The 22,340-nt window shown below is 39.6% G+C and overlaps 1 protein-coding gene across 1 annotated transcript in view; it reads right to left on the minus strand.

The window, feature by feature from the left end:
- Positions 1 to 2,728: 2,728 nt before the first annotated feature.
- The window catches only part of LOC119896110 (myelin regulatory factor-like protein), a 28,906-nt gene continuing 9,294 nt past the window's right edge, over positions 2,729 to 22,340 (minus strand). The window contains exons 12-23 of the mRNA XM_038709595.1: positions 22,092 to 22,201; positions 21,463 to 21,608; positions 17,792 to 17,956; positions 17,627 to 17,689; positions 16,190 to 16,236; positions 15,732 to 15,890; positions 15,491 to 15,538; positions 14,088 to 14,172; positions 11,157 to 11,231; positions 10,333 to 10,444; positions 6,135 to 6,206; positions 2,729 to 4,774 (exon numbers count right to left, since the gene is read on the minus strand). Of these exons, the coding sequence (XP_038565523.1) occupies positions 4,670 to 4,774; positions 6,135 to 6,206; positions 10,333 to 10,444; positions 11,157 to 11,231; positions 14,088 to 14,172; positions 15,491 to 15,538; positions 15,732 to 15,890; positions 16,190 to 16,236; positions 17,627 to 17,689; positions 17,792 to 17,956; positions 21,463 to 21,608; positions 22,092 to 22,201 (1,187 nt within the window). The 3' untranslated portion in view covers positions 2,729 to 4,669. The remainder of the gene's footprint in view (positions 4,775 to 6,134; positions 6,207 to 10,332; positions 10,445 to 11,156; positions 11,232 to 14,087; positions 14,173 to 15,490; positions 15,539 to 15,731; positions 15,891 to 16,189; positions 16,237 to 17,626; positions 17,690 to 17,791; positions 17,957 to 21,462; positions 21,609 to 22,091; positions 22,202 to 22,340) is intronic.

Raw genomic sequence — 22,340 nt, forward strand, 5'->3', positions numbered from 1 at the left:
ACATTAGATCAAAAAATACAATAAAAGTGAGAGATGTAAGGACACCTGTCCTTTTAGCTCTTTTAGCTCACGCCAACGAGTAAAAGCCAGTCCAATATTTACTCTTCTCCAGTCTCTTGCTCGGTCACTGTCTCTTTTTCTCCTCCTTGTTTCCTCTAATAAAGTCTTCTTCCGTCTCTTCGGGTTCTCTGCCATGAGATCCATGAATAATTGTCTGAGAGTTCTGAGCTAGGCTGCCGCAAAGCATTACGCCGTTGTCACAAAAGGTTTCTTGCCCTGGATTTCAATGTGACATAGTGTAATAGAGACGCCATTCCCCCTATTACAAGTCAGAAGGTTTTATTTTAAGATATAATTACTAAATAATGTTGCTATTAATAAGATGTTAATGCAGGACTTGTAATATGTGTATTTCTACACATACACACGATATGACATATATGTGATTATGTTTTCTTAGAGGTAAAAATGTGAAGGTGGTGCTACAGGAAAGGTCATGAGGTCATTAAAATGTTAAATATTAGCATTTATATCACAGACATATACAGTTTAAGGCGTCTGAGCTTTTGTAGACTCATATTTCACTCAGTTACGAATGTAAAAAATGTTTTTTATCAATTGATGCGGTTGAGTCTGCAGAACGTATGATCAGTATCACTGGAAATAAGAACGTGTTGCTGTCTTCTGCAGATAACATTTCTTGATTTATGAAACTGGCGACAGTTTCTAATAGACTGTAAGTCGTGCGTTGTGAAATTAGATTTCTGAGCACAAAGAAACTAAAAGAAAAATGGATCCAGCTTCCTGAGCAGCTTCAAGGATTCTTGTTTTAAGAATTGAAGTCGGTTCTGAATCTCCTCTGGTCAGGAATATTTCCTCTGATTTTGTCTTAGCAAATACATCAAAGTAATGAATAAACAATAAAGTCAATTTCTGTAAAGGGACAATTGAAAACAGATAATCTATCTGTACATGCAGATACTCACAGTGTGCAGGGCATCCATCTGTCTGTTTCTCTGCAGCAGAGACGTTTGTCTCAGACACCCAATTAGTTTGAGGTTTCTGCTGCGCCTCCTCCACCTGAATTAGTCATCAGTGTGTGTGAGAGAGTGTGTGTTCACAGCTGAGTTGAGACAACCAACCCTGTCTCCCAAAATGACTACGGTAAGATGTAATTTGCGTGAGTCCATAACTAAGTTTGTTCTTCCTTCTTAAGTTCTAGTTATAGTCATGTGTATTAAAAATAAAATAAAATACTTGTGCTCTGGCGCTCCCTGCTTTAACACAAGGACAGGTGGTGCACTGAAATGTACACATTTTACACAATGCATAGTACACGATAACAACTAACATATTTACAAAAATGTGTAGCGCGTTCAGCAACCTGACTGTGTGTCACAGTTTGGTTTGTAAGGGTTTCTGTGTTTGTAGTTTTACATTTACATATTTACATTTACTCATTCGGCAGATGCTTTTATTCAAAGAGACTTACAGCGTTAATAAAACATCAATACAGTAAGAGATCTTCAAGTGACAATAGATACTAGTATGAGCAGCGGTATATATGTCAGAGGTCACTAACCTGTGGAGCAACTAGGGGTTAAGTGTCACATTAGTGGATGTTGCAGGGGGAATCGATCCTGGGTCTCTCACACCAGTGCGATGTGTCTAATCCATTGTCTTGTCACCACCCGGTGTTATCTGTGCCTTTCTGTTATCTATGTTTATTCTGTACTTGTTCAATTCAATTCAGTTTTATTTATATAGCGCCAAATCACAACAACAGTTATCTCACAGCGCTTTTCATAAAAGAGCAGGTCTAGACCGTACTCTATGATGCTATTTACAGAAGCCCAACAGTTCCCACCAAGAGCAGCACTAGGAGACAGAGGCAAGGAAAAACTTCCTTTAAGAGGCAGAAACCTCGAGCAGAACCATGGCTCAGGGTGGGCGGCCATCTGCCTCGACCGGTTGGGGTGAAGGAGAGAGAGAGAGAGAGAGAGAGAGGGATGGTTCAGGACTACCTGAGCCAGCCCTAACTATAAGCTTTATCAAAGAGGAAAGTCTTAAGCCTACTCTTAAATGTGGAGATGGTGTCTGCCTCCTGAACCCAAACTGGAACCTGGTTCCACAGGAGAGGAGCTTGATAGCTGAACGCTCTGGCTCCTAGTCTACTTTTGGAGACTCTAGGAACCACAAGTAACCCTGCATTCTGGGAGCGCAGTGCTCTGGTGGGGTAGTAAGGTACTATGAGCTCTTTAAGATAAGATGGTGCCTGACCATTAAGAGCTTTGTAGGTAAGAAGAATGATTTTAAATTCTATTCTGGATTTTACTGGAAGCCAATGCAAAGAAGCTAAGACAGGAGAAATGTGATCTCTTTTCCTGGTTCCTGTCAGAACACGTGCTGCAGCATTCTGGATCAGCTGAAGAGTCTTAATGGACTTTTCGAGCAGCCTGATAATAAAGAATTGCAGTAATCCAGCCTAGAAGTAACAAATGCATGGACTAGTTTTTCTGCATCATTTTTAGACAGGATGTTCCTGATTTTTGGGGGGCTGTCAAGAGTAACATAGCTAACTAGCTAGCCAGCCAACTAGGAGGCAGTATCAAAGTAAACAAGGGTCCTAGAAATGCAGTTACAGCTACATACTACTCCTTCCATTATAAACCCCTCTGATCCTCACACTGTAAAAATATAAAACAAAAACATCAAGACATGTGCAATATGAGTTTTAAACATTTTAATTCTACTTCACTGTCTATTAGTTGTAATTTCACACAAAGCAGAGTGGATTCAGTCACGTTCAGCTCATAGAAACAGTTTCACAAAAATGACTTCTTTATAATAACTTTTTGTTGTGTGCTTTTTCTAAGAGTCTCAGATTTATGGATGTGTTTTTAAGAGTTATGCTGTTTAAAATGAAATAACAAATAAGGAACAGATTCAGGTTTCATCCTCAGAAGCAAGTAAACATTATCATAATAAAAAAAATCATTCAAGACCAACCAACACAAACACAGCAAATTACTTAAATCTTGTGTTGATTCACAACCTTTCTGGCCTTTGACCGTTTATAGCCATCATAGGTTGCAAAGGTCTACCTGATGACTTGTGACCTGTTCAACCGAACCCTGATCATGTTCCCTTTTTACAGGCCTAAAAAGATAAAACTCAGTATTTCACAAGAAAAAAAAATACACATAATTTGCACAACAGAAATGTTTTTTTCCCTCTCCTTTCCTATATTGATAATCACCTGAAACAGATTTATCTTTTTATCTTGCGACACAACGATCTGAATTTCATTAACAGATTTCTGCACATCAGTGTCACAGTAATGCTGCGTTCACAGGAAAAACCAACAGCGTGACAATGTGATACAAATATTTCACATATGGACACTTAGTCAAGACCCCTTGGCGTCACGTTTAAATACCCTGGGTACCGTTTAGTGTTGTTTTAGTACATGTAGGGCTCTGCGGTCAAATTTGAATAAATATGCAACGTCCGGTTAGACTTTCAAAATAAAAAAAGTGGTTAATGTTGTGAAACATCACAGTTTGTTTAGGTTTAGGCACCAACACTATTTGGTTATGGTTTAAGGAAAAGATCATGGCTTAAATAACTACATAGCCTCTGTAACATAACTAAAAAGAATCAGTGTTGACTTTTTCATTCACACGGGAAACTCTGTGAATGCTGTTTAACTTCTTGGGACATTTGAGGGTCCAGGGTCATCTTCACTACAATACATGTGCAACATCCGGTTAGACTTTCAAAATAAAAGTACTTGTTAATGTCGTAAAAACGTTGCAATTTGGCCTCCTTTTCGAAAGTCAGTTTTCTGGTCCTCCAACCACCTCCTTCCTTTGACTTTTGTGTTAAATATCCTACACCTACCTTTAGCGTTGAAGAAAACTTGTCCTGTCTTGACCATGTGTCCATATGTGGGGACTTTGAAGTCATTATTCTAGCAATGCACGCAGCTATAAAATGCAGCTTTCTCTTAGAATTCTATTGCAAACTTCAAATTCATGTTAAATTCCCTCCAAAAGGTCATTCACTCATATTCAGCATGGACAGAGAAAGGAGAGCTGCACTTTGTATATCCTCTTTTTATGTTGCAGAAAAGGCAACAGCAGCAACAAAAAAAACATTATTAGCTCCTTGTTGTCCAGATTGCCCACATTTTATCTTTGTGTGAGGAAACTACGTACAATCTGGTTGTAAATTACACTGTGGAGGACGGCAAAAAGTTGCAATATTTTAACTCAGTCAATGTCGTCTACAATTACCTCTAATATTCTCTACTGAACTCACCTAGTTTTACCGTCCTGCTCTCGTCCACTATAATGATATCTGGATAACGTCCACTGATATTTGGTAAGAAGTTTCATCTGTTCAATCTTTGTTGGGTTAGCTTGTGCGTCTCTACAAGCTTAAAAGCAAATACATGAGAATAAACGACAGTAAACAGAAGAACATATACCGGGATGTTATCTACATCTGAGCTAAGCAAGTTCCACTGCAGACTTTTGCAATTACGCAGTAGAATCTAACAGTAAAAGTGACTTCAGAATAATATATCACAAGGCATTTGCAGCTAAAAAAGCAGTCTGCTTATTTTTCTGATTGCCATCTTTGTGCTGCAAGTGTTTAATATATTTTAAATTTCTGTGCTTGAGTCTGAGCAGCGTCTGTGGAAGTGGAAATAGTAGTCAGTGAAGAGCGCCCCCGCGTAGTGATGGTCAGTAGTGCAGTCTGCTTGACCCTGAGGAGACATTTAAAAGCATTTATATTACTTATAATGATATTGTCAATACTACATTAGTCCTAAGCAGCCATCCAATCAAACATTTTATTTACTCTGTTTTCCCGTCATAACTGGAGGATTTTTGTTGATACATACAAAAAACATCTAGTTCAATGGTCGGCTTCCAGGAGCACAGGACTGTTGTGTGTTTGATCTCCATATTAGGTGAATGTTTTTTATATTTTTCATCTTCTTCAACAAATTAATTATGAGACCGTTTCACATGCTCGCAATAAACGCACGTGCGTCCCAGCGATTGGTCCTCATCCATCAACCTCTCGCCTCTCACGCCTCAGAAGTAGCTGTCGGGAAATGTGAGATTGGATTCCGCTGAATGAGAAGCGAGATGCTGGGGAAATGAAAATAACTGTCTATAGGTGGATGGATGTTGACCAATCGCTGTGATGCATACGCTCCAGCACATGCTTTATTGTGAGCATGTGAAACGGTCTCTTCATAATTAATTTGTTGAAGAGGAAAACAGACTACTATCTCACGACACAGTTATCACAGTTTCACGGGAAAACTGAGTAAACAAAATGTCCGAATGGATGGTCACTTTGGGTTTTTGTAAAATAAACACCACAAAATAAAGTAAACATGATCAATCTTCAGTTAAGTAGAAAATGCAGCTTAAAAACTTTGATAGCTTGTCTTCACCAATGAAAATTATGAACGTAAGTACGATTTGTGTTATTCTGTATTTTTCTTATTGTCAACAAATCCTGTGAAAAGACCCAAACCAACATGTTACTACATTTACATTAATTAATTTAGCTGACGCTTTTATCCAAAGCGACGTCAGAGGTCGCACGCCTCCGGAGCAACGAGGAGTTAAGTGGCTTGCTCGGGAACACCTTGGTGGATAGGTTACAGTGGGGAGTTCAACTCGGGTCTCTCACACCACAGCCATGCGTCTTATCCACTGCCCCATCACCACCAGTCTATTGTCTGACTTCCTGTCTGTATCTCTCAGCTCCGAACCCATTGGTTCCTCCTGAAGACGTAAATCTTTATAAACACCTCAGAAATATAAAATGAAAAAATAAAAAAGGCTCAGTAATTTCCTAAAACAGCTGCTCGCTCTAGTTTTTTATGAAACAAACAGGAGCAAATTGTGCATTTGTTGGGGACTATTTTCAGCGGGGGATGAATCCACATGTGGTGCTCTAGTTTCAGGACTACTCGTTAGTGAGGATACATAAAGCGTTGGTTTGAGTCTGCGAATTAGATTTGTTACTAATAAGAAAATAATAATAAACCATATTAACCTGTTGCTTCTATCAGGAAACAAGAGAGACAAAAATCAGTTTCTTACAGCCACTGTGGAGCGAAAGTGATACGAGCTGTGATAAAGACGAGCCACGTGAAGAGGCCATTCGTGTTCCCCCTGCAGAGACAGACAGAGACCAAAGAACAAGAATCAGCTCTACGTTTATTTAACAATAGCTCAGTTTCCAATAAAACAACATGTCACACAGGCACAACATAGTTTAACTCCTCTTTGGATTTCAGTTTGAAACAAACCCTGAATGAATGTCTTAAACATAGCAGGGCTGCACATAATGATCATTATCAATTAATCTGCACTGTTTCATTAAATTCTTTGGTCTATAGAATATTTTAGATCACTTTTCATGAATAGATTTATCAGCTTCTTTTTATGGTTTTGGGTTTTTGAGTTGCGTTAGTTCCTGTTTTATTTTGAAATGATCCTCCCTGTTGTGTCTTTTCGACCAGATCTCACCCTTAGTCCCGTTTTCACGCATGGTCGAGACCTCTTGGCATCCGTTTTAAAGCAATGGGGAAGCCCTGTAGGGTCATTTATGAACGCTAAAAGCAGGTGTAAGATATAAATATCAGAAAAGTTAGAGTAACGTGGTGGTTGAGGTGGATGGTGAGCCTGAAACTGAACTTTCACCCAGGAGATTGGTGTTCGTTTCCCGTGTTAAACAAAAAATCAACATTGATTGTTTTTAGTGACGTAGGTTAAGTCACATAAGTAACGTAGTTATTTAAACCCAAACCTAACCAAGTAGTTTTGGTGCCTAAACCAAAACAAATTGCAATGTTAAATACTAGTTTTATTTTGAAAGTCTAACCAGACGTTGCATATTTCTAAATGCTAACGTCATCAGATGTTGCATACTGATTGTTGCTAACCAAAAACAACGCTAAAGGGCATTAAAAAACGGCGCCAAGGGGTCTGAAATGTGACGAGTTGGGAGTGAGAATGTGTTGGTCTTGTCCGAACACTTCCTGTCTTTTTATTCTCCTTGGTTGACTGTTTGCACCCTATTATGCTTTTCCACATTTTATGACTTATCTGCAATGTTAATGTTAAACACGGCCAAAGCTTCAAAAAATGAGTACAAGTATTTATAAGAAATCCCTGTGAGCAAAAACCTCAGATTTCCTCCTGTTCTGAACACGCGGAGCTGCTGTTCCATATATGGTCATGTGCTCCCACACTAACGCTCAGTCCTGTTCTGCCCAGCAACAACAACAGCCTGGTAACGTGCTTCAGGTCTTGGCCAATCAGAAGACAGTGGGCTTTAAGAGGGGGGGGCCTTAAAGAGACAGGAGCATCTACAGCTTGTTTCAGACAGAGGTTGAAATGAAGGCCTACATGAAGAGCCAGTATAAGAAAAAAATATATTTTTCTGAACTTTGAATCATGGAAAGCTTCCATACAGAAGTCACAAAACTACAATATAGGACTTGAAAAGCAGTATAATAGGTCTCCTTTAATGTGTTTTACCTGTGTTATCCTGCCTTTTCTATGCTGTAAGTTGTGATGGCAGAATTTTTTTTTCTTCTTTGCTTATAATCTTTTATGCAAGTTCTTATAAGAGTGCTATTTTTGCTATTATTATTATGTCTTATATATTGTTTTTAATCTTTAACCTGTTCCTTTTATTGTTATTCTCATTATTCTAGTCTGTCCACATGTGTAGGGTTTGGGTCATGGAAGTGAAGTTGTTTTATTGTTTTCCTTACTAGCTGTTCCTCTCCTTGCTTTGATTGGTATCAGTCAAGGTCGGAAGAGGATTTGTGTTGTAGTGCTTCTCTGTTTATTATTTTTTTCTAAATAAATTCTTCAACGGTTTGTTGTAACTCAATTATCTGCTCAATCCCTCACCAGGAATATAATTTCCACGACACAAGTCAGTGTCTTTCCCCTTCTCTTTTGTCGTCTTGACTTTTGTCTTCTGCCTGTATTCCTGTTGCATATTTCAGATTTTGGATTACTGCCTGCACATGCTGGATTTGTTGCTTTAGTTTGGACTCCTGCTTGCCTCTACTGTGTACTGTAACTGCATCTGCACCGCCTGTGCGTCCTGCATTTTGGGGGCTAAATCCATTTTTGTTCTTACCTTGGCATTAACCTGACATGTCTTTTTATAGCTGATACACACATAGCATTAGCTCTGCAAATAAAACAAAGCATTTCATGTTTTCTTGTGTGGTTATTTCTGCTTTCTGACCAGCTCGGTCCTCTACAAAACTACAATCCAGACATTAAGCAGGGAGTGGGAAAGACAAACTTAAAAAAAAACAATCAAATTAGCCTAAAAAGACCCATTACGCATGCGTTTTTTTTTCTACCATCCTATCTCATGCATGTCCTGTATGGTGTGTCACTGTGTGATTGGTGTCTGTGTCTGGGATTAGCTTGAGTGTGGCTGTGATTAGCATGTCGGCCTGACGTGAGGCGAAACCTCAACCTCACACATCCATAATTCAGTGTTTCCCCACGCTTCTGCATTATTAACTGTGATGGTAACTGAAACCCACACACAAGTTTAACCAAGTATGTGCATGTATGGTTTTTCATCAACCTTTCAGGAACGGATGTCCGATTTACGTCTATGAATTTACAGATTGATTATTTTAGATTTAGATTTTTATTTTTATGGAGAACCCCAACAGGTCTTGACCATGCGTCCATATGTGACAACTTGGGGTTGAGAACAGGTTGTTTTTAACGCATTCTTTTTTCATGATTATCACCTATTTATCATGTGCAAGCTTTACTTACCACCGTTGATTGCTGGTATGTGATTCTGCTGTGAATGTGAATGGTACACGCACTAATGCTCTGTACAAGTGAAGACCCTAACGGATAAATAAAGTTCTCTGAGTTTGAATCGAATTGAATTGTTTCCATGCGGAGAGCAACAAAAACATTAACCCCACAACTGTGAATACTGTTTCCGTTTCTTTGTTCACCCAGGCCAAATATTCTCTGTATGAACTAAAATTAGTGCTGGGCGATAATCGTGATTAATCGCGTTGTTTGGCGCAAAATTTATGTGGTTTGCAAACACTTTAAACAAAGGTGCTTTTTACCAGCAATATTCCCTTTTATACAGTAGCAATAAAATATTTCTTGTAAATCTCAACTTAAACATTAATGTTATCAAATCATATATTAAACCAATGCCAAGGCATTACCTTTTATCTAGCTTGTTAAAACAAGTTACTATCAGAGTCCAGTTTTCTTGCGTTTTTTCTGAGCAGTTATTAGCAGAAACATTTTTCTTTTCTCAGGGAGCAGCAGAAACAGTTTGTGTTCAGTAGCAAGTGTCCCTGTTAGAGTGAGGTGAAGTGCTCGAGCACAAGGTGTAGCGACAAGCGGGTACGTTCCCGCTGCCCACTGCCGAAGTTCAATTGTCTTGAACTTTTTGTATGCGACGCGCAACACAAATCATTGTAAGAGAGACTGATCCTCGCTGTTGGTGAATCTATTACTGTTTAACTAAACAGGACATCAACAGGAGGGAATTCACACGGCAGAGCATCCCCGCAAAACTAGATGAAGGCCTGTCGGGTAAAGTTATGTAGCCTGTAATTTTAATTCAAGTTAAATAGGCTACGGCTGTGTGGCGCACAGAATCTGTTGCCATGGTTACTCTCAATAGAGTGCCTGCCGTTTACTCGCGGCGTGCTGTCTCCCTTTCTGTTCACCTCAGAGAACCCACCTTTGTGATTTGCAGCCTGATCAACATCCCGCCCCTCCTGTGACCCAGATGGTTTGACTGTACGTGTATTCAGAGCCAGTGAGCAACGGACTTTCAAAATAATAATAATAATAAAAACAGCGTTAAAGTGCGATAAAATAATTGTCGACGTTAATTAATTAGTTCCCAGCCCCAACTAAAATGTATTGATAGTATATTTTTTGTATTCATGTATCCTCCTGCCTCCACCCCCCAACAGCCTCGGTGTAATTCGAACACTGCGTAGACGTGTTGGATGGATTCCCAGTCGTGAATAGTAATTAAGTACCTTTACAGAAGTACTGTACTTTTGGACAATTTTGAGGTACTCCACTACACCACATTTTAGAGGGAAATACTGTACTTTTGACTCTGCTACAGTTATTTGAATAAATCATCGCTCAGCTCTCAAAAAAAGCAGCAGAAAACAGGTGGACACTTCACATTACATGGCAGATATTAGAAATAATGTAATCAATCATTTAACTGGGGATGTGAAACTATGATATTTACCTGTGTGTTTGACGGGTATCTGCTCTCAGTGACTGTGTTTACATCCAGCGGAGCAGAGCAGGCCGCCGACTCGTCAAAGCTACACAGATGAACCACCAGCAACTCTGTAGAACTACACAGAAACATGAAAACACTTTGTATTTACTGTCACGCCTTTAGTTTCAAAACACAACTGAGAAGATTCAGCTCAGGCAAACCCTTAAACTGTTAAACTGCTAACTAACATCAGGGTTCTCAATCCTTTCTACAAATCATTTTCCAGGACTTTTCCAGGACATTTTCAATGATGAAGTAGCTGGCATGATATACAGGGATCATACACTAATATGCTCCTCTCTGCAGAAGTCTGATTTTAAAGACGTGCAGTCTTTGACTATAAACTTTCTGGACCTACTAGTCATTTCAACACCAAAATATGTGAAAATAGGGTTTAAAAATACTGAAATTTATCCTTTTATACTATCAACTTTAAGCTAATGTTGTTTACAGGAAAATAATGCATTTTAGTGACATTAAAAGTGTGAGCTGATGGATGTCAACGGTAGCTGAGTTGTGAATTTGGAACTATTAATACATTTTTTCTGTTTACTTTAATACTCTTTGTTTGGTTATAAAGTTTCTGTTTCCAAACCTCATAAAAATTGTATTTCTTAGACTCATAATACTATGACAGCTTGACACATTAAATTGTTAGCTAGGAAGCTGACATTTCTAAACCAAAAGAATCAATCAAATGATCACTGATGAATTTCAAATGAGCTGTTTTCATGTTTCGTGTTTTAGACCAACTGATGTTTTGATTTTTACAGTCAGACAGTACTTACTTTATGAGCAGGGTGACCCTCATGTTGATTGGGACAAACTGGCTGATGGGAACTCTGTAGACGTATCGACCTGGCCTGAAGGAAACACAGTCAGTCCTGTTAAAATCACAGCGGTGGAAAGTGTGTACAATTTAGAGATACTTGTGTATTTCTATTTTGTACCACCTTGCACTTCTATTTGACTAGGAATTAGAAAGAAATATAGGACTTTTTAGTCTTTGACAGCTGTAATTAGTAGTTATTTCACCTTGATGAGAATATAATGCTTTTGTATAGATTAAATTAACCAACAGTACACAAGGAACTATTTCTGGAAAGATAAATGTTTGTACAAATTATGTGAAAAGTAGATGATTAATCTTAGTTGGGTTTGGTTGGTTTATAAAGAGTCACTGATGTCCAGAGGGATTTCCATGAAGGGAAAATATCACTGACAGACAGAAAGACTTTCTAGGTCACTGGAAATTGAACACTGTGTCCATTTTCCTCATAACTGGAAGCAAATGTTATTTTGATTAGATGAAATTGAAGAGGAAATTACAGGAAGCTATAGAACCTGTAAAATAAAGTGTTACTAAATTAGCTCCACCATAATCAACAGTAAAATGCAGAGAAGGACTCGGACTCGAGGTGCGGGACTCGTGAACAATAGAAATTAGGAAACATCTAATAAGCGTGCTGTTATTCGCCTCCCTGCGTTACCTATAAGCGGCCTACGTAACACGTAGCATCTGCTGCGCGCGGCCGCACGTGACAGAGGACAACAAACACAGGCAGCTGCTGAGCCGTTCATCATAAACTTTGGCTTTAAAACTTCATAAAACAAGACCCAAACAAAGAAGCGCTGAACGCAAATAGGTCAGTAACCTGTGGTGAGTGAACATGTTTAACTCAGCGTTGGCCATCTAACGTTAGCTTGCTTCTTGCTTTAGCTACGACCTACGGGAGGTTTGCTCCGACTGTCGTTCGTTATGAAAAGATGAATGAGCGTTTCTTTACTTGCCAAACTTGTGGTGGTCGATTAACGTAATCATTCAGGAGGCAGACACCATCTCCACATTTAAGAGTAGGCTTAAGACTTTCCTCTTTGATAAAGCTTATAGTTAGGGCTGGCTCAGGTGAGTCCTGAACCATCCCTTAGTTATGCTGCTATAGGCCTAGACTGCCGGGGGATTTCCCATGATGCACTGAGCTCCTCTCTCCTCTACTTTCTCTCCCCCTGTATGCAACCTCATCCCATTATTGCATGTTACTAACACAACTTCTCCCCTTTCCGGTAGTCTTGTGCTTTCTCGTCGGCTCTGTGGCTGTGGAGTCTGGATCTGTGGTTGCGGGTCACCTGCTGCCCCCGTGTTCCTGCTCGACACCCTCTGCTGCAACAACTATTGTTACTAGTTCTATTGTTATTATAATCATTAATACTACTGTAAATATCTGTACCATTTTTCATTTAGTCTATAGCAACATCACCTTTACTGTCTGTACCTCTGTGTGGATATTGTGTAGTCTCTCTCTCTCTCTCTCTCTCTCTCTCTCTCTCTCTCTCTCTCTCTCTCTCTCTCTCCTCACCCCAACCGGTCGAGGCAGATGGCCGCCCACCCTGAGCCATGGTTCTGCTCGAGGTTTCTGCCTCTTAAAGGAAGTTTTTCCTTGCCTCTGTCTCCTAGTGCTGCTCTTGGTGGGAACTGTTGGTCTTCTGTAAATAGCATCACAGAGTACGGTCTAGACCTGCTCTTTTATGAAAAGCGCTCAGAGATAACTGTTGTTGTGATTTGGCGCTATATAAATAAAATTGAATTGAAAATTGAATTGAATTTACGTCCCGCTGGCTGCCATCACGTTAGTTATTAACGTTGGCTGCAAACAGGTTACAGGTTTATTGTTGATCATTTAACGTTAACGTCACAGTTTTATTTAGTTAACGTTACACTGGGTTTGAGAGTCTGCGGGGTTTGTTGACTTACAGTAGATTATAAGCTGCGATTGATTGCATTGCACATTAGCCTACATGGTTGTGCTCTGTACGTGAAAACAGGTTACTGTCAGTTACAGTATTCCTTATAGCTATGCAGTTTTATAAGCAGCTCGGATTGAACGCAGGTGATACAACATTCGTTATAACCACGAGAGACTTGAGACTTGACTTGGACTCAAGCTCAAGACTTGTGAGCATCTCTGATAAAAAGCTACTACAACAGTCTAATAGTATATAATAGCATATGATAGCAGAACACTCTAAATGGTTTCTGTACTTTTACTTTTGAAACTAAAACCACCTTTTCAATGCAGAATAGTATTGAGTATTGAGTATTGTATAGTGTGGTAATGATACATTTACTTAAATAAAGAATACAAATACTTCCTCCACCACGGCATTGAATGACTATAGTGTGTAAGTCAGGAGCTATAGAAGCACCTCTGATGGAGTCGCGCTGAGCCAGCCATAATGACAGATTAGAGGACTGAATGTACCAGCCAGAGAACACAATAAATAATCATTTTTGTACTTTCTTGTACTTGAGACTTGTTTGGCGTTCCTTAGAAGAGACAGCCAACGTTGACAACAGCGGTAATTAAACTTGACATTAAAGTTATCAGGACCACAGGATGATCAAAGTGTTATCATTCCTCGGAAAAGCACCCGGGGAGCTGAAGCATAAAACGTTCTGAGCCAAGTTTGATGTTCAGTTGTTACTCGAGTTCAACTAAAACTTTGTTGTCATATTGCAATAAAGTTCTCCAAGTGGCCTGGAGATCCCGTCTGCATCTCATACTTGTGTTTTGTTTGATTAGTGTGGCAACTCAAAGTTTCGTAAGGGTATTGTCTACCTAGAAAATCTTCCACACTAACAAAAAAAGGAAAAGGCTTCAGTCCTTTGTAGCACAGTCCTTTTTACAGTTGTAGTTATGGTGTATTTTTTCTTTACTTACCCACATTCATCTCTCAGGTAGTATTTGCCATCAATCACCTGCTGGTTCTCTTTGATCGTGATAGACTGGATGGTGGTGTTCGTCCCTGATAGAGAGAAAGAATAACAGAGACGCATAAGTATAAAAATGTTTTATCAAATTGTTTTTGTCAGCTCAGTCTCCTTCTTTTGCAGTTTAAGTTATTTAATAATATCAATTAAGTTATTTAATAATATCAAATATAGCATATTTATTTCAAGTCTGACGAGGCTAAAGTGCTGCTAGTGCCCCCAAAAGGTTGTGTATGTTGCATGTGCTCTAAATTTCAAAGCAATCAATCCATTTAGTTGTACCAAGTGTTGAGGCTCAAATACAGTAACATGTTATAACAATATATGACACTATGCGTTTGTATTTGCTCGACTGAGGCATCGAAAACTGCATCAATTTAAATGCAATTTGTTCACCATATTTATGAAAATAAATTGCACTGCATGCAAGTATTAATTAATATGATTCTTGATTTAACTGTGCAACATATTTGAGGCGTTCTTTTGCAAAACAGATTTCTCTGTTTGTGTTATCATAAATCCTGGTTCTTTTTATTGCGCTCTTCAGGGAAAAAGTATTAAGTTTTATTGGCCTGTAATACTCCATTTATAACGTTTCATCCTTTGGCCACGTGAGCCGCTGTTTCTCATCCAGTTTATGTGCGTACGCATGGCACAGAGTTTGCGTGGAGGACCGGACATTCTCCCATCAGGTTTGTTTTTTATAGATCACAACCTGTGCGAGGGAAGTGGCGTATGCGCGTTTCAAGCCCTGTTTTGTACGACACGTACCGTTTATAAATGACACCCCAGGTATTTAAGTTCAGGTTGTCGTCAGTCATTTAATAAGACATCACATGAACTAGACAATAATGAAAAAAGCCACTGCATGGTATAAATCTTGTTAACAGCATGTTGTGTATTTTGCTCTGCTGCAGCGCCTTTTTTCCACTATGGGGTGTCTACCTGAACTTAAAGATTTGTTAGTGCATTTGTTATTTTTCTGCACAAACCAGCTAACCTTATGTGTTTAAAGACACATTTTATTTTAGTGGCTTAACTGTTGTATGCATGTGAGACACGAAACCTATTAAATATGGTTAGTTAGTATTTATGACTACCTGGCTTGTAGTTAATGAGATATTTTGTTAAATACCAAAGAATTGGTTATACTCTCTGACTTTCATCGCCATCCTTTAATATGGCAAAAACACAAGAAGTTACAGACAGCCACGTCTACGTCCCCCTGTAGGTTGTATTAAAACAAACGTTCCCCCGTCTGTTAGTAACTGACTTAACATCTATCCAACATAACGGTGTGTGAAAGCGTCACTGTGTGTGTCTGTTTTAAATGTAGAACAGGTGAACACTCACAGTCTCTGGCACTTTTCATCTTGCGATAAAGATTTGCATCTCTTTTTTCTGTAGAGCAAAAGAAAAAAAATACAATCACATACTCTAGTTAGTACTGTTGGCAGCAAGTGTGCAGACCAGACTGTCTTTCTTTGTGATATATGGCATCCATTTATAGTATATAGAATACAGCAAACATACATCCGTTTGTATTCATGTAAATAAATAACACAAACAACATTGGACAGGGAGCTGTTGTTACCTGTCAACCGCTTGTATGCTCCAGCTGATTTAGTGGAGGTGATGTTGGAGTCAGTGCTGCCCTGTGCTGGTGGAGGGCAGCAGTACACATGATCGCAGTACAGCAGGTCACAGAAGTCCACGTCTGGCGGCCAGAGGCCAGGTGGTCTGGTCTGTGTTACTGTTAGAGAGAAGAAATTCACCAACTTTAGAGATAGAAGTTGAAATGTTTTCAAATTTATGAGATTAATCTCAGCATGTCTTGTTCTAATCTTCTCTAATGTGACTTCACTGCAAGACAAATATTTGCAGGGTGAACACAAAAAGTCATGAATGCATGAATTAATCTGCTTATTCATTAATCATCGGCTTTTTTTACATGGTCAGTCTCATATTACCCCGAATTCTCCATGTGAAAAGGTGCTGAATGCCAAATAATTTCTTTACATCCTCGATGTAACTGTGTAGGTTGTAGGTTACCTGTGCTGCTCATAGTTGTGGTCTGCAGAGGAACCATGCTGCCGTTGCTGATAGACAAAAACAACAATCAGCACAATCAACCCTGCACAGAACACTGAAGAGATGTTAAGTTTAGCCCCATAAATGCCACAGACAGCCTTTGAGGCAATGACTAACAAGCTGTACAAAAGAGTTCATGTGGTTACTTGGCAGTTACCAAGTTGTCAACAGGTGACTGTCAGGGGTTTCTACACTGATCAGCCATAATATTATGACCACGTGCCTAATATTGTGTAGGTCCTTTGAGGCACGTACTCCACTACACATCTAAAGGTGTGCAGAGGTATCTGATCCTGTCCTGTATAATGTTTTTTTTTAAACATGTTTGAAATAAATATATCAGTCAATACCAACAGAGTACTTCATTCGATACCTTGCATGAAATGCCACCTGTTGAAGCCGTAGTAGTTGATTGGTAGCCTATTATTATTTTTATTGTTTTTATGGACAAGCAAGGTTATCTATTTAATTTTTTTCTTGTTACAAATAACTGTTATATAAAAGTATTGGGAAATTTTATCACATCCTCCTCCTCCTTATTAGGTCATCCTCACAGGTAGTATTATACGAGGACAGACTACAGCTTGGGAGTTTATTATATTTGAATGAGAGAGGAGGAGTGAAATAGTTTAGTGACCAAATAAGTTGTGGGAAACGAATTTAAGGTAATGTTTTGATACGTGTGTTGAAAGTAAACAGCGGAAAAGTATTTTGTTCACTTTCGATCTCCGCTTTTTCCTTTATTGGTGAGTCGCAAACCTCCAAAAACGGCGGTCAGAAGTATAAAAGGAGTCTGCTTAAACGAGTCACTAAACTACGCGAAAGACTCTCAAACAGAGGAAAAGAGCATCTGCACGTTCAGCCGGTGAACGGTGATATGCCTGAGACGCAGCCGAAGGTGAGCGGCTGTTAAAATCAGGCATGGACTGAGCGCGTGCAGCGTTTTTTATAAAGTTTATGGTGCAGGCACATCAGGAAAAGATGTGCCTGCCTCTTTCTTTCTGTCTGTTGCTTGTGTGTTTGGCTGCAAGCAAAACCATACAAATAGTAATTTTTTCCTGCTATCTGGCTACAAAAAGTATCGACTGAAGATGTTTCGATTCTACTCGATTCTGGGCTGTTTCGGTCGATACCATAAAGGTATCGAGTAGCGTTACCCCTCCCTAGTATCAGGTGACTGCCAGTCAGTTAGGATGTCCAGGAAGTTCCAGCTGATTGTCAGTGTTTACAAAGGGAATACTAATGGGAGGGTGGTGCTAAAATGGTTGGCAGGTGACTCATGATGGTTACCATGAAAATGTTAATGGCTGATATGGGGGTTTGTCAGGTGTTATTTTGGTTTTTATTAAGTGGATATAAATGGTTTATTATTACAATAAAAAGGCTTTTTTTACTCACCCGTTGTCAGTAAAGTCTTCCTCCTTCAAATTTAGCAGGTACAGAGCGCTGATAGCGATGATGCTGCACACACATACACACACACACCATTGTTAGTGTTTTGAATTAATATTTTTCTCTCTCAATTTCTATGTAGTGAAAACAGGAAGTGACATCATGCCTTACCAGAAAGCCATGGTGGCCAGCAGTGTGAAGACGCTGGCCTTGAAGACTTTGTGCTGCAGACAGTGGTTGTACTTCTGACTCCAGCCTTCCTTCTGAACTTTCCCCGACTTACACGTGTCAGGACTCTGCGCCGTCGACACACTACTGTTTTTCCTGGGTATTCTGCTGGAGGAAGCATAAGAATTCAAGCTTTTATTCTGAAGTCGCTAACGGTGGATTTTTCTTTACAAATGTGATCCACCCTTTCCAAGGCAGAAAAAGTCAAACAAACAGTCCAGCAAATGGGCAGACAAATCATCAGCAGCACATATTTAATGAAAACAGTTGCTATTGCATATAAAATATTCCTTCGGGGCCACAAGTGTTCATTGAACCTTCCAGTTCCAGTTTTTTCCTTCATGTATCTGTCCTTGTTAGGATGACGACAGTAAGATTGATAAGGTAGAGACAGAAGCTCAGGCGTCAGGCTGATATCGGTGTTCTCCGGGAGTATGGCAAGGTTGAATCTTCTAAGAATGTTTACGAGACTTACTGGCACAGATTAGAGTACAACTCATAGATAGCTCTGGTTAAGACTGATGAAGGCTTCATCACACCTGAACCTGGCTCACAGTATTTTCATTAACAGCTATATTGCATCAATGCAGGGAGCCAGTAAGCTCATTCACTATTAGAGACACATGAGGCTCAAACATGATAGAATATAAATTATTACAATTTAACTCGTTCAAAAATAATGTTTTGTGAATAGCTTTACACACACAAAAAAATGTAGAAATAATTTATCAACACTTTTAAGACTCTTTCCATCCTCTAGGTCTGTGACCTTCAACCGGCCTTGTGGCGTTCTGCTTCAGTCAGCCACTGTCTACATTTCCCACAATACCTTTCAACAAGCCACAGACAAGGTTCACAAACCACAGAACAGAAATTGGTCAGTTTATCATTTCTTGTAGCTGCAAAGTATTCTGGTCTTTTAAGGCCAAACAGACACTAGCCTTCAGCAACTCGATTGTCCTTGAACTGTGGTTGGCATTGATTCACTGATAACACAGTAATGCCGCTATTATGCAACACACACACACACCCTTTCAGTACTTTTCCATGGCGTTGTTGTATACTGTACATTTTGACCTGAAATGCACTCACACACAGAGATTATGGGGTTCTGCTGTTTCATTGTTACTGAGAAAGGACAAATGCATCATTTTAAATAAATTATTCGAGTTAGATGAGTTACAGATGCAGTGGTGCCTGAAGTACAGTTGTGTGCTCAGCTCCCTCCTGCAACCTCCAACATGGAGAGACTCTGTTTCACTCAAATATTGTTCACAAATCTGTCAAAATCTGTGTTAGTGAGCACTTCTCCTTTACCAAGATAATCCATCCACCTCACAGGTATCAAGATACTGATCAGACAGCATGGGGATTGCTCACGTGTGCCTTAGGCTGGCCACAATAAAAGGCCTTAGGCTGGCAACAATAAAAGGCCACTCCAAAATGTGCAGTTCAATCACACAGCACAATGCCACAGATGTCGCAAGTTTTGAGGGAGCGTGCAATTGGCATGCTGACTGCAGGAATGTCCACCAGAGCTGCGTGAATAAGCCGTCTCCAAAGGCGTTTCAGAGAATTTGGCAGTACATCCCTCACAACCGCAGACCACGTGTAACCACACCAGCCCAGAACCTCCACATCCAGCATCTTTACCGCCAAGATCGTCTGAGACCAGCCACCCGGACAGCTGCTGCAACAATCGGTTTGCATAACCAAAGATTTTCTGCACAAACTGTCAGGAACCGTCTCAAGGAAGCTCATCTGCATGCTCGTCATCCTCATCGGGGTCTCGACCTGACTACAACTTCACACAGCCATTGAAGAGGAGTGGACCAACACTCCACAGGCCACAATCAACAGCCTGATCAACTCTATGAGAAGAAGATATGTTGCACTGCGTGAGGCAAATGCTGGTCACAACAGACACTGACTGGTTTCCAGATCCCCCCCCCAATACAGTGGCCTTTTATTGTGGCCAGCCTAAGGCCTTTTATTGTGGCCAGCCTAAGGCACACCTGTGCAATACCCATGCTGTCTGAGCATCTTGATATGCCACACCTGTGAGGTGGATAGATTATCTCGACAAAGGAGAAGTGCTCACTAACAGATTTTGACAGATTTGTGAACAATATTTGAGAGAAATAGGCCTTTTTGTTTGCAAAGAGAAAGTCTTAGATCTTTGAGTTCAGCTCATCTGCGTTTATAATTTGCTTCAGTGTAATTTCAGGAGGGAATTTATAATCTTGCAGAATGGTTCTCAGAGAACAACCTACTACTCAACGTCAGCAAATCCAAGGAACTGATTGTTGATTTCAGGAAAAAGGAGACAAAGACACACTCTCCTGTCTACATCAGTGGTGCTGAGGTGGAGCAGGTGAGAACCTGACATGGTCGTCTCACATCTCCACACTGGTGAAGAAAGCTCAGAAAACTACCGTATTTCTTGGGAAACTTAAGAAAGCCAAATTCCCGTGCCAAGTTCTTGTCAGCTTTTACAGAGGACCAACACAAAGCATCCTGACTGGAAACATCACTAACTGGACCGGAGGGCTCTGCAGCGAGTGATTAAAACTGCTCAGAAGATCGTTGGTACCCATCTCCTGAGCATCAGTGATATCAGTGAGGTGCCTACGCAGAGCCCAAACGATACTAAAGGACAGTACCCACCCAGCCACAGCCTGTTCACCCTGCTGCCTTCTGGGAATAGATATAGAAGTTTCTGCTGCCACACCACCAGACTGCAGAGCAGCTTTTCCCCCCAAGCTCTCAGGCTCTTTTCATCCTCAGCACTGCTCCATGTAAAATAGTTTTCTTTGTAAGACTTGTTATTTATCCACCAATCTACTGTATATAATTGTTGGTATTTAATGTTTACCTTTTGTGCGTAGCATAAAGGGAACAGCAAAATACCTCTCATTATACAACCCTGTGTTGTAAAATGACAAATAAATCTTGTACCTTGTACCTCGTAATGATTTATGTGATTTGTACTGTATGGAAGGACTTTAAGTATAAAGCGGTATAAATGTTTCCTCTAAGCCATATCAAACTAACAAATACTTTTTAGCAGCAAAAATAATGTAAAAATTGTGTATTTTTCTACATTTATTGAATCTTTTTACCACTAAAAGGAAGAAACATACCTCAAGGTGGAGGTAATGTTGTATAGTTGAAAATTATTTTGGCCTAACATTATATTCACAGATGTCAAATGATCAATATTGTAACAATAATATTATTGTAATATTGATATTTGCTGACATATTAGCTCACAGGCCCAGCCACAAAGTTTAAAGACAGAACATTGGCTGTATTGAAGTATAAAGGACCAAACTATTCAGCATGTTGACTGACGGATCTTGACATTTAATTCATTCATGTGTTTTTTGTTTGTTTTCTGTATTTTAATTGTCTTTGAGATATGTGAAAAGCACTTCAAATATAATTTATATCATTTTTTTAGGTGGATGTTCGCTTGCAGCTTGATTAAAGGTCCAAAGTACGAGATATGTAGCCATGATTTTCTGACTATAAATGACCTTTTGTCCACCCCTGTAAATGGTGATATATATGTTTAGAGGTGAATGAATAAATAGCTGAATGGATAAAGTTACCCGGTGGAGCGCAGGCTGCCTGTCAGGCTCTTCAGTTTTGCCAGTCGGCCGTTCCAGACCTCCAGCTCTTTGATTCGTGTGTCCAGGTTGTCGGTGAGCTTCGACAGTTGCTGCACCGCCCCCACGTTCTCCATGAAGATCTGCTCCTGAAGGAGAAGGAAGAGGAGGGAATCAGAGGAAATACAGATTCTATACAAGGGAGATTTTCTCCTGCTGGAAAAGAGATCTAACAATGATGATATTCTTCATATTCAACATCAAATTCCATGAGGATTGGTAGGATGCCTGTGGCTAAGGAGCTGAAGCTGTTGACTGATGGACAGAAAGCACCAAAATATTTTGAGTTTCACTCTGATAAAAGAAACCTTTCATAAGAAAATACATTGAGCAGCAATTTGTTTCAAGTCATTAATCATGCTAAAAATGCAAAACATCCTCTGCTTCATATCAATGCACATTAAATATTTTGGATTTTCTATAATAAGAGTTATGTGATGATTTTTAAGAACATTTGATGTTTGAAGTATTCCACATTGAAGGTGAATTGTAAACGTCATAAATTTGCATAAACATTAACCAAAGATGATAAACACAATATAGTCTGGAGGCAGGAGGGGAGAAGAGATTACCTTGTCCACCATGAGAAAGTTAGGAATCTTTTCTCCGTCAGAACAGCTGACGTCTCCGACCTCCTTCACCGCTGACGGCAGCAGCTCCTTCACCTCCTGAGCTATTATACCTGAAATATAATGTGACACTGTTATTATAATACATTCACACACACCTAGTATAACAAATAAACTGCAGTGTCAATATTATGATATATAGGGCCTGATTTACTAACATCCCGAATAAAGAGTGTGTGCATTCTAAAATAT

This window comes from Micropterus salmoides, unplaced genomic scaffold (genome assembly GCF_014851395.1).
Source record: "Micropterus salmoides isolate LMB-PRFRI ecotype aquatic unplaced genomic scaffold, ASM1485139v1 Ms_hic_scaffold_9, whole genome shotgun sequence".
In the NCBI taxonomy this organism is placed as follows: domain Eukaryota; kingdom Metazoa; phylum Chordata; class Actinopteri; order Centrarchiformes; family Centrarchidae; genus Micropterus; species Micropterus salmoides.